Raw genomic sequence first — 15,244 nt, forward strand, 5'->3', positions numbered from 1 at the left:
ACGTTTTAGAACATGCCTGTCTTCTCTTAATTCTAGACGGGAACCCCTTTTGATGTTTTAAGCATTATGTTATGCTTTAGCTATTGAAAAATAGCAGATTTACAAGCTACGAGCTTGTAGGTCTGCTATTTTTGAAAAATCGTGAAAATGTGGCGCGAATCTTTGAATATATATTCTTTCAGAGCGAACATTTTTAACTCAAATCTTTGCTTCTGGGGGGTCCCTGGAACAACATATTTTCAGATGGGGGTCGGCGGCCAGTTAGCCTACATATATATTTGGGGGTCCTTGACATGAAATATTGAGCACCACTGATAGAAACATAGGTATTCCAGAAAACTGTCATGATTTAGAAGACATTTCTTTAATTTCGACGTCAGGTCTAAATGGGTTAAATACTGTTTAACCGAGACAACAATCGTCTGAAGTACTCCACGGCAACACAGGAAATAATTTTCAGACATTTATTCAATATTGTACAAAATACTTATACTGATCATATGAATGTGTATGGATGCACAGACACATCAATACAGACATTTTATACAAACAAAACATAAAAAAAGAAAGAAAAAGGTGACCCCATAAAAGAGATCAATATTATCAACTTCGTATCAAAACAAGGTGGGGTTGGGGGGGGTAAGGGGGCAAAAACAAAAAATACACTACAGTCCCACAAGAGACACAAAGGTCATTGTTTTCATAGAAAACATTTAAATACAACTGACCCACAGAATAAAGTTGATCCTTCCTTATGAACGGGACTTCTTTTTAACACTGATGAATTATCACATTTAACTACACAGAACCAGTCGAATATAGACGTGAGCGAGGACGAGGTGGCCCCGAAGCCCAATTTATACTTCGCCATACGACGGTGTCGCACAACGAAAATAGCCAATCTAATCAACCAACCCTTGTGAGAGCTTGTAGATTTTCGTATAAATTAAGCGTGACAAAGAAGCACTTCACAGGTCATGGCAATATGACTGTCAGGATTGTCATAATGCAGAGGCGCCTGCTTCAAGTATAGTTGGTAAAAAAAAGATCTTATACAAGCAGTTGAAGCCAGCACGGGGGTGTGTGGGGGGAGACCTCATTTACAATGAATACAGGGCTTGATAAAGAGTCTTCAAAGAAACATTCAGTCCTTATTCTGGCCATTAATGGAATGAACTACAAAGCTCTCAACATTCAGTACCGGTCACTTAAAGAAGAATGCACTTGGCCTTTTATCAGTTCAGTAGAACACACACGTAGTGTTAACTGAAACAACAGTTTTCAGTCCTATATTTGTTCTCTAGGGGGGTGGGAGGGGCACCTAGGGGCCTAGCCATAGTAAATCAAAGCTACGTTTGTAGCACAGGACAAAAAGCAGCAGGCAGGACACATGGTAGGAGGCAGCTTCAAGTTGGCCCTCAAAGTTTCTAAAGTGCTTCCCAAAAATTGTTCTGAAGGTTTGATTAAAACACCACTCAATCAGGTTACGATCATGACATGACTTGAAAACATCCCACAACTAGATGGGTGGGGTCAGGGGGTCAAGAACAATCAAATAAGAAATTACAACCAAACCAAAAAAAATAATGGCAAAAGAAACTAGCAAGCAACATCCAAAGACGGGCTTATTTGGTAAAAAAATACAACATTCACTTTTCTCCCCCCGTCCCTCTTTGATCTAGTTGCCATTTAGCCACAAAAGGTACAAAGCGTGTGTGGCCTCTGGACAATGAAATGAAAACCACATCTAACTGACGTGAGTTGGAAAATAATAATAAAGGAAACCACAGTTGAAACACCAGTGCAATGGCCTCCATTTCAGAGGAAACTAGTATCTAGTCTGGAAGAGACACTGTTCACACTGCTTCATTTCATTCCAGTGTAAACCGTCTTAATTCAGACCTATATCCCTATGGTATGTATGACTATATTAGTGGTGTGGAGGATGATGGGGCCCTAGTCAAGGCAAATGGTTACAGTGCTGAGGAGGATATAGGGCGGATGAACAGCCGCCTTCAGAAAAATAAAAATAATGAATGGTCAAGAGTGGAACGTTCTACTGAATGGACAGTTAAAACATGAGAGCACCAATAAAATGTGTAGGAACACATTGATGTTCAGGTTATCATGGCCCCTACATTTAAATGCATCCTTTGTGTCCTTGATTGAAGCAAAGCAAAGCAGAGCTTTGTTTCAGGGAATCATATCGCGGTAGGTCGTGTTGCCTCGCAGCTGCGGCGGGAAAGAACTCGTTAAGAAGAAGGCCTTCGTCCTGCTCGTTGTACCCACGTGTCTTCAGAGAAGTCCCAATACATTGTATTGTAGGTAGTGTTGCCGTTTTAGGAGGAAAAAATGGTTCATTTATAGTATGGAGGAGCCAGTCTTTGCAGTGGAACTGCTCCCTCTAGTGGCCATATTCAGAGTGTTGGTTGTGCAGGTTGTGTGCGGGGTGATTGGGGGGCAGCGGGGGTCCGTTTATGCCGGGATGGTAGAAAGCACAGTTGCTCTCGTATCGACAGTTCCCCTTCATCATGAAGTGACGACACACAGGCCTCTTTGACCTATCTGGAGGAGGAAGAAGAGGGAAGGAGTTAACCACCTTATTTCAGTCAGATACAACTCACCAATAGATTGAGAACATTAGCAGCTTATATGAGGACATTTTTTAATGCAAGTGTACACACACGTTTGGAATGCTGGGTGTGAATATTATATTTGATCTTGGGTGTGTTCAGGCTCTGCTGCACATTAATTAACCCCTGCTCAGCACATTATAAAAACCATTTAAGAGCAGAGAGAACTTAGTGCAGAGAACATTCAGTGACAGCACTGGCAGAAAGATTAGCACTGTGAATGAGCAGAGCGTCAGTAGACCTCAAATCTGGTCAGCTGCGCCACATGTCACATTAAGTACATCATCATCTCCCACATAGTGCTGCACATGCGTGTAAACCTCCGGAACCAGCCTCACAGGCCATGTCATGTTATATAATGAATAGACCAGGGGATGTCCCCCAGGGCTCTGTACTAGGACAGCTCGTAGATTCGCCCTACACCAAATATCTGTTACAAGATCACACACACACAGCTCTTATTTCTGCCTGGTTTAGTGTAGTTTGCCTATTATGACTATGATTACCAGAATAGGTACAGTAGATAGGTTCATGTAGTTAAAAAGACCACTCCTGTTTTCACATACGTGTGCCGTCATTCTGCGTTCAGCCCTGCCCTGATAACATGGATCTGATGCGGACATAATACAGCAGGAACGTTGTGGTATTGGGAGTGACTTGAGTGAGTGAGTCAGGAAATCATGACTTAAAAGAAAGAACCCGTCTTTTATTTATTTCTTTTTATTTGCACAAAATACAAACAGAACAACATGGATATTTCAAACTTTTTAACGACATGCATAAAAAAAGCTAAGCATCCCCCACCTAGTGAACACACTTTGGGATCCAGACAACAAAATGTCGAAATACAAAAACATGTAAAGACAACAACAACAGATAAAACTAATAATTATTATAATTATATTTTAAAGCTGCAATCCGGAACTTATTTTATGAATGAAATTGTGTATTCTAAGTAACCAATCAGTACGATAAGCGTCTGTTAATACAATACAAACTAGTACCTGTGCAGTTGGTGGAGGTGGTCTCCCTACTCTTCCATTGACACATTAAAAGGTGGTTGCACACTGGATGCCTTTTTCGGAAAACCGATGGAGAAAAGCGCTCTGTGTGCAGGGACCTTCAGACTCTGGTGTTGGGTCTAATAACACCTACTCGTTGACAAGCAAGTCTGCCTGAAGATCCTAAGTGCAAATCGATCGAGCAGGCATCCCCTCTCGAGGGAGCGGGTAAAACATTTGACATATCATCATGCAGGAAGAGACCGACCGGGGGTTAGAGTCCCCACAAAAGTTACAGATTGCAGCTTTTGAACAAACCCTAGGACAAATCAAAAGGACCAAAGATGTCAGAGTGTACGTACCATTCATGTGTCCTCCTCTGGGTCCGCCCCGTCCTCGTCCCCTGAAGCCGTCTCCTCGCCCCCGGCCTCCTCCCCCGCGGTGGAAGTGACCTCCTCCTCCCCCGCGGTGCGGCGGCCCCCCGCCGCCTCCCCTCATGGAGTCGTCGCCTCCCCAGTAGTTTCCGTTGTCTCCCCCGCCGCGGCCCTGGCCCGGCGGGGGGCCCATCATGCGGGGGCCGCCGGGGCCACCGGGGCCGCCGTTGAAGCCGGGGGGCCCGTGGTTGTGCGGGGGCGGGGGGTGGTTGAAGCGGGGCGGCGGTCCTCCGGGCGGGTTGTTGTTGGGCGGGTAGCCGTTCATTGGCATCTGCATGTTCATGTTGCCCATGTTGTTCATGGGCGGACCGTGACCCAGCAGACCACCTGGCACAACTGAGAGAGAAGGAATACAACAAAACAAAAAAATACAAAATGAACATTACAAAAAATGTAACTTCTTCACTTTGTCCGAGTAGAAACGGCAATAATATTTGGCTCAGCCTATTATTTTGTAAAACAACAGTGGTTCTCAAAATGTTTAGTTTTGTCTATTTGAAACCCTGTGGGTCCCTGGACCTCACTTTGAGAACCACGAATGGCATAATCGAGTGGCAACGTGAGTTTAATGTCGTTTAACATTGTTTAATGCAATCAGATAGGACTTCCGTTTGGATGTTTGGACTGTCCAAGGCCAAAAAAAAAAAGTGCCACTCCCTTAGGCGTTCCCACATTACTTCCGGGTATGATGATGATGTCACACGTATACCCTCTATATTTGACTGCCAGTTCCACTGGGTGAATGAACTATTGGGTGAATGTTCCCCCCCAGGTCCAGAATATGGGATGCTGGGGTTCAAGTGGCTAACCCATTCTGGGCGGGAACCCCTTTTGGTGTTTTAAGCATTATGTCATTGAAAAATAGCAGATCTACAAGCTCATAGTGCGGCACAGAGTGCAGCGCTACGAGCTTGTAAGAATATATATTCTTTCAGAGCGAACGTTTTTAATTCAAATCTTTGCTTCTGAGGGGATCCCTGGAACAACATATTTTCAGAAGGGGGTCGGCGGCCAGTTAGCCTACATATATATCTGGGGGTCCTTGACATGAAATATGGAGCACCACTGATACAGAAACACAAGGTATTTCAGAAAACTGTCAGAATTTAGAAGACTTTTTCTTTCTTTTTTCGAAGTCAGGCCTAAATGGGACCTGGGACGAGAGAGAGGAAAAGGTGATTTTACCTGGTGGAGGTCCATTCTGGTTCTGGGACTGTTGCAGGGAGCCTAGCAGCTGTTTGATCTTATCAGAGAAGTCCGGCTGTTTGATGAGGTCCTCCGTAGACTGGTTGCCCTGAGCACCCTTAAAAAGGGACAGACACACAGAGTTACTAAATACAGTACAATCATCATCATGTATCAATTATTCAGTTCACACAGGTACACATAAACTAGTGCTTCCCGACACCGGGTGGGTCCACCTTTTCACACCTGGTGTCCCCACCCAGTCTGATTAGACAGCTACAATTAGCTCTTCACTAAGTCCCTCCCCCAACCCATCCTTGTCCAATAGGCACGTTAGCAGCGAAGAAAGCTTGACCTGCATAGCACCTAAACTATTTGGATTGTCATTGGACAATCGTTTTTTGGGGTGGGATTTAGTGAAGGGCAAATTACAAAGACACCAGGTGTATATAGTTAACATCTTGACTCCTGAAAGGGTGGAACACCAGCAGCAGGACCAGTGGTGGACCCGGGTCGGGAACCACTGAAAAGGAAAGAACACCATAGAAACAAAATAAGCAACATAAATAGATTTAAAAAAATTACCATGATAGAGGTGAGCAGTTCCTGTACATTCACGTTGGACGGCACAGGGTTGCCGACGGCGCCTGTGGCTTGAGGGTTGGGGCCGCTGGTGCCCAGGTTGGCCAGGAGACCGCTGCTGCCCAGGTTGCCCATGAGGTTGGCCAGGACGGGGGGTAGCTTGGATCCCTCGTTCTGGGCCATGTTGGCACTCTGCTGTGATGTGGTGTCCATCGGCTCCATGTAGCTCTCGTCCGCCATGCTGGAGTCCTAAACGCACCGTGAAAACAGAGTTAGCATGCTAAGCTAAAAGACAATAGTAAGAGGTCAAATAAAAGAGATGGTGAGAGTGTGCGTGTGTGAGGAATAAGAGAAGAGAAACTGAGGATAGAGAAAAGTAAATTTCTCTATCATTTCTCTATCTTTCTCTCATTCTGTTTAAAACAGAATGAGAAAAAAGGGAAGCCTGATTTATACTAAGTCCTACGATGTTGTCCCACGCAGACAATACACCTAAAAAAGCTCAGGACGTGTCGGACGCATTGTGAGCTTGTGGATCTCGCACACTCATCTGCTCCAAACGTTATACTTTATTGACGACCTTTTCGCGCCAAGGCTCTTCATCTGGTCAAATTTGACCAGATGAAGAGCCTTGGCTCGAAACGTCGTCAATAAAGTATAACTTTTGGAGCAGGTGAGTGTGCGAGTTCTTTTCTCTTTTTCTGATGCTGCTTTTGAACCCAGCACCTCTACCAAGTGATGCGCGTCTTCTATCAGTTTTAGCTTGTAGATCTGCCATGTTCTGTGCGGGACAACATTGTGCGCCTAGGCACGAGTGTGAGTTAAGGTAATGTAAGTACGGTAAGTAAAGTAATGTATGTTACCTCATCCAGGGGAATGACCCGGGGTGGCATAGGTTCATAAGGCTCTGGGTCGGGTTCATGTGGGCTGTCAGGTACACTGGAAAACACACATAGATACACCAGTTGAGTTCTCAAACTTCAACAAATTTGAAATTAATAAGCAAATAAATGGAATTACATAGTTGTTTACCAATTATTTTTTTAAGCGCACAAGAATGAATGAGTATAGAATTACACAGGCCATAACCACGTCAAACGACTCCATATAATGGCGACCGGCATGATAGCACAACGTTGATTTAAATCTAGATCTACCTGTCTTTGCTGAGGAAGATCTCCTGGAGAATGCCCATCTCCCGGTCCCTCTGCGAGAGCTTCTCCGTGCTGTTGGTCCCAAAAACGACCAGGCTACCGGTGAGCGTTAGGGGCCGAGGCGGCGTCCAGGGGACCCTCTCCTCCATGGTGTCGTGAGACAGCCGCCGGGCTGCCTCAAACGTCTGCCTGTCCATCATCACTTCGCGCTTGGCCGCCTCACTGAAGTCCTTGATCTTGTTGACGTTAACTATTGAGACAAAGGAAGACAAGTCATGATTAAATTGTCGGAATTATTATATGATGGTGGTTATTTAACTGGCTTTGTTTTTTCCGTTTCACTTTGCGTGTCAGAAACGTTTTGCACAGTAGTTATTAGTGTTCTGGCCACGTTTCTCTTGCCGTTACGTCCTGGTAAAAATAGAATTGAACAAAAACACAGCAACAGCGTAATAGTAGAAGCCCTCACCTCTCTCCGTTTCATCCAAGTCAAAGTAGAAGTACTCTTTAAGTGTCTCTTCCTCTGCCCAGTGTACATTCTTCTTCTTTTTGCCTTTCTTAGTCAAGGTTTCCTCCTCGCCTCGTGGTTCTGCCAGTGCGTTGGGCTTCTCGCCTAGAAAAGAAAATGGAAAAAAGGGTTGAATTAATAATAAGTTCATTAAGAAGTTCAAGAGTCCATAGCACTCATGTGTTATGATGATTGTAGACTGTAGAGAGCATTCATACCGCTTTCAGCAACCTCGGTTTCCTCCATGGGAACGGGGGTCCCAGGTTGTTCCAGTTCCGGGGTCTCATGAGGCGGGGTGGTGGAAGCAGCGGTGGCCTCTGGAGATGAAGGCTTGGCAGTCGATGATGTTGGTGATGGGTAGCTAATTGGCTTGGTGTCAAATGGATTGGCCTGGAGGATAGCGATAGCCAGGGAGACAAAAGAGACCATCTGTTGGTTAGATACCGCCTTAGACGTCTAGAGTAGACAGTAGCCAAAGTGAGCACAGTGGGGGAAATGTAAAACAACTAAGAGTTTGAATGTAGCTTCTTGTTCGTTTCTGATATCTCTTAACCTATTCTGGGCGGGAACCCCTTTTGGTGTTTGACGGATTATGTTATACTTTAGCAGATCTACAAGCTCATAGCGTGGCACCGAGTGCCGTGCTACAAACTTGTAGGTCTGTTATTTTTGGAAAATCGTGAAAATGTGCCTCAAATCTTTGAATATATATTCTTTCAGAGTGAACGTTTTTTCAAATTTTCAAATCTTTGCTTCTGAGGGGTCCCTGGAACAACATATTTTCAGATGGGGGTCGGTGGCCAAATACATATCATTGACCTAACATTCTTTGAGAACCACTGACATAGGAACATGGGTTTTTCAGAAAACTGTCAGTATTTAGAAGGCATTTGTAGAATCATCCTCGGGTCTAAATGGGTTAAAATAACTACTTTCTACTTCCGTTTTATTCGGATTGACTGATTACCTTGTTGGTTGTGGGGGAAACAGCCTTTGTGTTGGTTGGACTAGTAGCGGATTTCTTCTTTTTGATTTTGATACCAGGCACCGGTGCAGAGTTGAGTGCATCTAAGAAGCCAGTACACTCCATCGCTGCATCGCAGACAAGAGGAGAGAGGAAAAGTTAGTAGGTTAGTTAGGTTTCTATTAACCACAATACACGCAGCAATCTCATCATTGTTGATTATGTATGCATGTACTTACGTTGAGCTGGAATGATCTTCACTTTGATTTCTTTGGCAGAGTTGGATGGCATGTTTAGAGGTTTGTATTTTTTCTCAACCGGCGGAGCATCTGGAGGATTGGCGCTGTTGACCAAAAGAACACATCGAGACAAGCGTCAGTACCATTCTCGACCACCTGAGGCCAGCAGTGCCAGCACACAAGAGTAAACAAGCCATCAACTACCAATGGCCACAGCATACACGCTGCAATGTTCTGAATGTTGATACAATTTATATATTTCAAGTGTAAAAATGTAAAGGATGTGTGTAAGAATGGACTAAAGTGGACCATTAGAATTCAAATTGTGTGGTGCTGGAAGGCGTTCAGAAACCCTGGAGAGAAGATATATACCTAGGCCTCTTGAGTACAGCAGGCTTGATGTTGTACTTGTCGCCGAGCTGTAGAGGCATGGGGGCCTTCTTGGCCGGGGGAGGGGTGGGCGTATCCATCTCTAACCCTGTAGAGAGCACACAAAACACCACAGTTTGAAATTTTCATTCAGCATTTTGAAAATACAGACTTAAAAGACATTTATCTTTTCACTTCAGAATTCAACATGTTTAAAGGGGGATTTACCTATGGAGCGGATCTTTGCATGGCTGGGTGCATGAGCTTTGGGCTTCTCCTTTTTCTTGTCATCATCACCAGGCTTTTCCTTCAGATCTCGCATGGGCACTTTGCCCTCCTCTTTCTTCTTTTTCTTATCTGAGAAACACAAGAGCGAGAGACAGAGAGTTACATACCAGGATGCAATCGGGCAGCTATATTTGGTGTTGAAAGGGACAATATTTGTTTTGTGTGTGTGTGTGTGTGTGCGTGCGTGCGCATGGGGGCATGTGACACGGAAGAATTTACATAAAACTGCAGCAACCATTACCTGCAGGGGAGTTCGCACTCAGAGCGCCGCTCTGAGAGCGGATGATAGCCATCCAGCCCTCTACCAGCACCGATGCCAACTTCCTCAACTCTGAAGGAGAAACACAGGGGAAATATTAGAGAATTAAACCACATGGAGCCCCTGCATGTCCACCGGCTATGTCACAGCATTGCCTTGTTTATCATTGATTTTTTACAATGGGAACAGAAATGCTGCCATGTGTGCATTCAGAGCTGATAAGGTGTTTAGTGCTTGCTGGACATTAACAGCAAGTCAACAATTGGGACTATATCAAGGAACATGCAGTATTGTAGCATACAAATTGGTTGGGACAGAAACTCACCATCTGTCTCTCCACTCTTGCTCAAATGCTTCACCAGCTTGGCTGTGTTGTTCTAAAATTGGGGGGAAAAAGGACAAGGCTTTAGAAAATATGAACTCCTCGAGAGAAGAAATCATATGGCAGTAATAATGGCCAGCTTAAGGCATGCATGCAGACTTGTACGAGTGCAGTACCTGCTTGAGGTGGTCCACCTTGAGAGGCAGCTTCTGCAGGGTGAGCAGGATCAGTTGCAGTAAAGGCGTGTTGTTTGTGGTTTTGGCATAGGTCAGCCAGGAGTTCAGCAGTTTGTATCCTCCCACACGGATGAACCTGGACGGAAGAAGAGAGAGAACTATAAACTCACAGAACAAAGTCCTGTGTGTGTTCATCCTATATATATATATATATATATATATATATATATATATATATATATAGCCATGTTGTGAATGTAAACACTGTATGTAAATGTGTACCCGTGTTTGTGCAGCGTACAATGTTAAGATTGCTTCCTTCCTTGCTACGAATATGAAAGTTCAATGGAAGGGCTGCAAAGTCTTGAATGCATACAGAGTATAGCCAAAGTAATTTAACTTAATGAGTGCGTTATTCCTGTATGTATATATAACGTAACAATGAAATAGATCAGAGCAGGATTTATACATTTGTACACTGCTGCCTGTTCTCTTGAGAGCACTTAATAAAACAACTATTTAATATTTGTGAACCTAGCAACTCCCTTGTAGATTCAAATCACTGAATTTTAATCCACAGTTCACATTTGATCAACATTATTTTAGTGCATCAATCTCTACACAGGTAAAAACATAATCATACACCCAAGCTTACCTGTTGAGAATGTCGTGAGATTTAGTCTGTAGTAGGATGTTCAAGTACATGCATCTGCTGGCCATCTTGGTAGAGGCTTTCATTAAACTGCGCACAAAGAAAGCAAATGTATACACATTAATATAAGCATAATACAATAATTATACCAGTCGGCTTCTGGGAGACACAGGTGGTTGAATACTGAACAGTTAACAGAGCGGCATGCAAAATGTAATCGTCTGCTCCTCACCTAAACACTTTGGGGACTCCCTCCAGGCTGCGGAGTTCTCCATCTTTCCCCAGAAGTGCCTCCACTCCCTTCAATATCTCTCTGGGATCCACTGGCCCCATTGTCATTGCTGAAATAAACCAGACATTTAGCATAAATTCAAAAACAGGCTGGAAATGCACATATGTTAATAAATTAATCTTTCATCTGGATAGGCAGGCTGGAAATGCAGTGTTAATAAGTTAATCTTTCATCTGGAAATATACATTTGTATCATATGCATCAGAAAGACTGTCTGCCAAATAGGACTGAGAACCCTGGAACGAACACCACCTCTGAGCCATTTTAAAGGTAACTAATTTGTGAGGTCACACAGAACTCATCCCAGACTAATGAAATCCAATATCAAAAACACTCAGAAATAGACCTGTGTCTACAACACCAATGGCCGTGCACCGTGTCAACAACACACCCAAATCAAAGAGAGCATAGCCTCTGGGGCAAAACCCAGCAAGCCACCAACACTTTGTTTTGCTTCAGTACTGGGCACGTCCAGCTCGTTTTCCGGAGCTGCCTTGTGCTGGTCTGTCTCACTTCAAATATTTGCCCTGTCTCAGTGGGCCAACTTCCATCACCTCAGCAGGGATGTGGTTGAGAGGGCCAGTGAAACCCTCCCCCACCACACCACACACTGCTGCTGCTATTCCTCCTCTCTCGGAGCTCACACAGAGCCGTGCCACAGCCACTTCAGTGTGGGGGCAACATTCTGTTCCTCTCTCTTGGAGCTCACACTTCAGTGTGTGGGGGCAACATTCTGTTCTTGCTCAATGCTCAATCAACAACGCAGCAGTGATGCAGTGAGCAAGATATTCAATCAGCTGTTTATATATTATGGACATTGCAAAAGTAATACATTCATTAATAACAAAAAGGAATTTTATTCAGAAGTCGATGTGCATAACAAAATGCAAACACATATTTCTGTCTTTTACCATTAATATAAATGTATGGAAACAAAAGGAAGGGGGGCAGGAAAAGATTAGAGGACGAGAAACAGTTACAGAACTTCACAGTAATTAGGATATTTTTCTTTTCTTTTTTTTAAACAGAAAACTCATTTTAGACACACAAAATATTTCCCCCTTGAATTATAATGAATCTTATGACAAAAAGACTAAGTGGAAGAAACACAAAAGTCACAAATGCTATTATAGATAATCGTATATTGTGATGATTCTAACTAAAACTGTATTTAGCCTACTATAATTCATCTTTTTTTTAATATATATGAATTGTAGAAATAAAATGTTTAACAAATATATTCAAATCCAAATATGAATATAGTAAAATTTCCAGTGATTATTAGACTGCAATATATTCCTTGCTTGGGTAGTCTGTTCAGGACATCCATGGCAACTGTCAGTCAGTCACTCCACAGGGCACAATTCGACATTTACTGCCCCCTGCAGGTTAGTTTCTGTCAACACAAACTGACAGCCATGACGAGATAGTCTAGATTATGCAACACAACAAAGCAATGGCGTACATACACATTAATGGTCGCTGCAGAAACCCAAATGGACAGTATATATTTTTTTATGACAAAAGATTCTATCTCTTTATGTAATGCACATCTTAACAGCCATGGTGGTCATAGGTTCACTGTGGATGGTTTTGTCTTATCAGTATGTAGGTCTATCTGAGGTCAGCCCACACGGTCCAAAGGGATCCCAAAATCCACAGTGCACAGACCACCATTATACTGTTTTACCTGTTTTAGTGTGTAGGCCGTCTAAATGTACAGATCTTAGTGTTATTTTCATGTTTCATCTCTGCTTTCGTACATGTTTGGGGGTTTTAATTTGCATGCATCCTTTTTCAGTGCACATTACAGACTACATGACTACATAATTCAAGACTTTCAACTGGGTTTAATATTTATGTGTATGCGTTTATTATTGGGATTATTAATGTAGGGCTAATGTAAATTCCTAGTGTTATGACGTGAGGAATCAGTTTGGTCTTACCCGCATAACTGTAGTAGTAGAAGTTTTATATTGCCTCAGACCTCCACAACACTGCAAATAACTCAATTCCTGTAAATGTCACAATTTGTTATACATACAGCCAATACAGCATCGTCTGGGCTCCTATAGTTCATTGGAAGAAAGACAATTAGTTGTTCTGGGCCTACAGTGAAACAAATATGGTGTTATTGCATATAAATTATATAAAATTGTGGATAATACACACCTTAATACCCCATAAATATTAGGCTACTGTTAATACAAATTTATTTGCAAAGTCTACTATACAAGATGTGCCTGGGCTGTAATCCAATATCTGTCACAATTGCAGACGGTACGGTAAAAGCATTAGCCCTGGACCTGAAGAAAGGACACAAAGTGTATCAAGTGACATGCTTTTATATAATTGAGCCGAGTCTGTAAAATATTCAGTGTTAAGTTAATCCATGTGGAACTCTTGGTCGTACAAATGTAGCCAACTTGTACTCCTACGGGTACACGTGGGTTACATTTATACACTCAGTAATATAATAAAAGGTTTTTGCCATCCGTCATTGAATGAACGGCTGCTAGTCGCCCCCATAGATATATCTATGGTCGCCCCGCTGCGAACACTGAACAACTCATCTGTCACAAGGGAGGGAGGGGGCGGGGTGAAGGGAGGGAGGCACTCGTGATCTGGAAAAACATCTAAAAGCCCCGCCCTCGTGAGTCAGTTAACCAGTTCAATCCCCAACCTTCCTCAGTACAAAAGGAACCAACGGCTCTCTCACTCTCGCTACACGAAAGATTAAAAACCGGCTACGCTGGATCCTACTACAGAAAGAAAACCAAGTCCTGGTTCACTTCCTTCCCCTCCTCGGCACAGGGAACAAACCCCAAACTGTCACCCAGACAGACGGGGCTTTCTTTAAAACTTATCTATACTCCCCAAACTGTCGCTTCCAAGACAGGACAAAAAGCCCCTTGCCGACCGTTGTTCTCAACCGACGCGTCGCAAAGCAACTGATCCATGGTTCATGGTTGTTGTCGTCAGTCCCAACTGAGTGTAACATGGAAAGAAGCGCTGCCTTCATTTCATTCCTCCCCTCGAGCCTTCCTTCATCCTCCTGCAATCTTTATCCGCAGATTGCAGAGTACACACCATCTCATGTTTGCTTGAAAACTGATTGTACCCTAGGCTGAGTCTATCATTAGCGACATCATCGCATACGCACCGTACGTGGTGCTTCATCATTTTGAGACAAAACAAACAAATCCACAAATCGGCAGGACTATAAAATGAAGCAATCTTTATGTATAGATTGCGGTGGGTTGTGTTCGTTCCAAGGAGCCCCAGCCCTTGATTGAGCATGATCACATACCTGGCAGACAGAAAATCCGACTTCATAAGCAAACAGACATTTCTTTATAAGGGTAAAAGGGCAATCTTTATGAATAGATTGCTTATTGTTTACAAATTTAACGTTTACCACTTATATATATATCGGGTGCATTAGTTCTCGTCAAATCCCGTCTCACACACAAAGAAACGGAGCGTTATTGGATCTCCGTACACTTTCCTGTGTGAGCTCATTAAGCTAACTTGATTTACAAATCTTATCATTTTTAATAAAAAAATAATAGCCTGATTAGCCTATCTAGCAACTTCCTCTAAGCCTATGGCTAGTTCATTTGATTAATGTCGGGTTAAATTTAGCTTCAAAATCAACTTACTATTGGTATTTATAGATCCTTCAGCGTCTCGGGACTATTATAGTGTGCTTTACAGCCACTTATATAGCTCTCTTATTTCATCAGTTTTATATCGTTAACCTTCATGGTTTTATAGATAATGAAAAACTGCTTTATGGGGGGGTAGTTGTGGTAGCTAAACGCTAGCTTTTCCTTCAGGAACAAACTGGAGTTGCAAAAATAGTAATCAAATGTCCGTTACGTGAAGAAAAAATATTGAATTTGAGTAAAGGTTGTTCAAAGTCCTCGACGCCCTTCAGTCTGTCTTCAGCAAGACAACGTTTGACCTGCGAAAAGAACACAACACAAAAGAAAGCACGTTAAATTTACGTTATCTCACTTCTTTTCCTCGGTCTTTGTCCGTTATCTGGGTATTTGAAGGTTTTGTGGTCGAAGAAACGTTACTTTTTAGACTAAATACGCGATATTTTGATGAAAAACAGCCTTGATGACTTTCTGACGCTACTCACCTCTGAACAAATCCAGGAATGAGCTCCGCGGGGAGG

At 43.1% G+C, this 15,244-nt stretch overlaps 1 protein-coding gene across 2 annotated transcripts; it reads right to left on the reverse strand.

Annotated features, from left to right (window-relative positions):
• Positions 1-450: 450 nt before the first annotated feature.
• Positions 451-15,026, reverse strand: ppp1r10 (protein phosphatase 1, regulatory subunit 10). 2 transcript variants are annotated; one of them, XM_083782064.1, is made up of 18 exons: positions 14,721-15,026; positions 10,999-11,107; positions 10,770-10,856; positions 10,115-10,250; positions 9,942-9,993; positions 9,599-9,688; positions 9,298-9,426; positions 9,073-9,178; positions 8,701-8,804; positions 8,465-8,589; positions 7,716-7,887; positions 7,459-7,602; positions 6,993-7,239; positions 6,699-6,774; positions 5,839-6,084; positions 5,254-5,371; positions 3,997-4,404; positions 451-2,565 (listed from the first exon to the last, which is right to left on the reverse strand). In XM_083782064.1, exons 2-18 carry the CDS (start codon positions 11,103-11,105, stop codon positions 2,405-2,407), a joined length of 2,508 nt encoding a protein of 835 aa, XP_083638190.1. In that variant the 5' UTR covers positions 11,106-11,107; positions 14,721-15,026; the 3' UTR covers positions 451-2,404. The 2 variants fall into 2 exon arrangements, with proteins under 2 accessions (XP_083638190.1, XP_083638189.1); XM_083782063.1 differs by lacking the exon at positions 451-2,565 and having other exon boundaries at positions 3,344-4,404.
• Between the last annotated feature and the right edge of the window lie 218 nt (positions 15,027-15,244).

This window comes from Protomyctophum parallelum (assembly GCF_964188405.1).
Source record: "Protomyctophum parallelum genome assembly, chromosome: 1".
In the NCBI taxonomy this organism is placed as follows: domain Eukaryota; kingdom Metazoa; phylum Chordata; class Actinopteri; order Myctophiformes; family Myctophidae; genus Protomyctophum; species Protomyctophum parallelum.

Coding starts and splice junctions, on each gene's coding strand:
- ppp1r10 (XM_083782063.1), bottom strand. CDS start 11,105: ATGACAATGGGGCCAGTGGATCCCAGAGAGATATTGAAGGGAGTGGAG. Junction 10,251..10,769: donor TCTCACGACATTCTCAACAG/GTAAGCTTGGGT, acceptor TCTTCCGTCCAG/GTTCATCCGTGTGGGAGGAT. Junction 7,888..8,464: donor TTTCCCCCACAACCAACAAG/GTAATCAGTCAA, acceptor GCTATCCTCCAG/GCCAATCCATTTGACACCAA.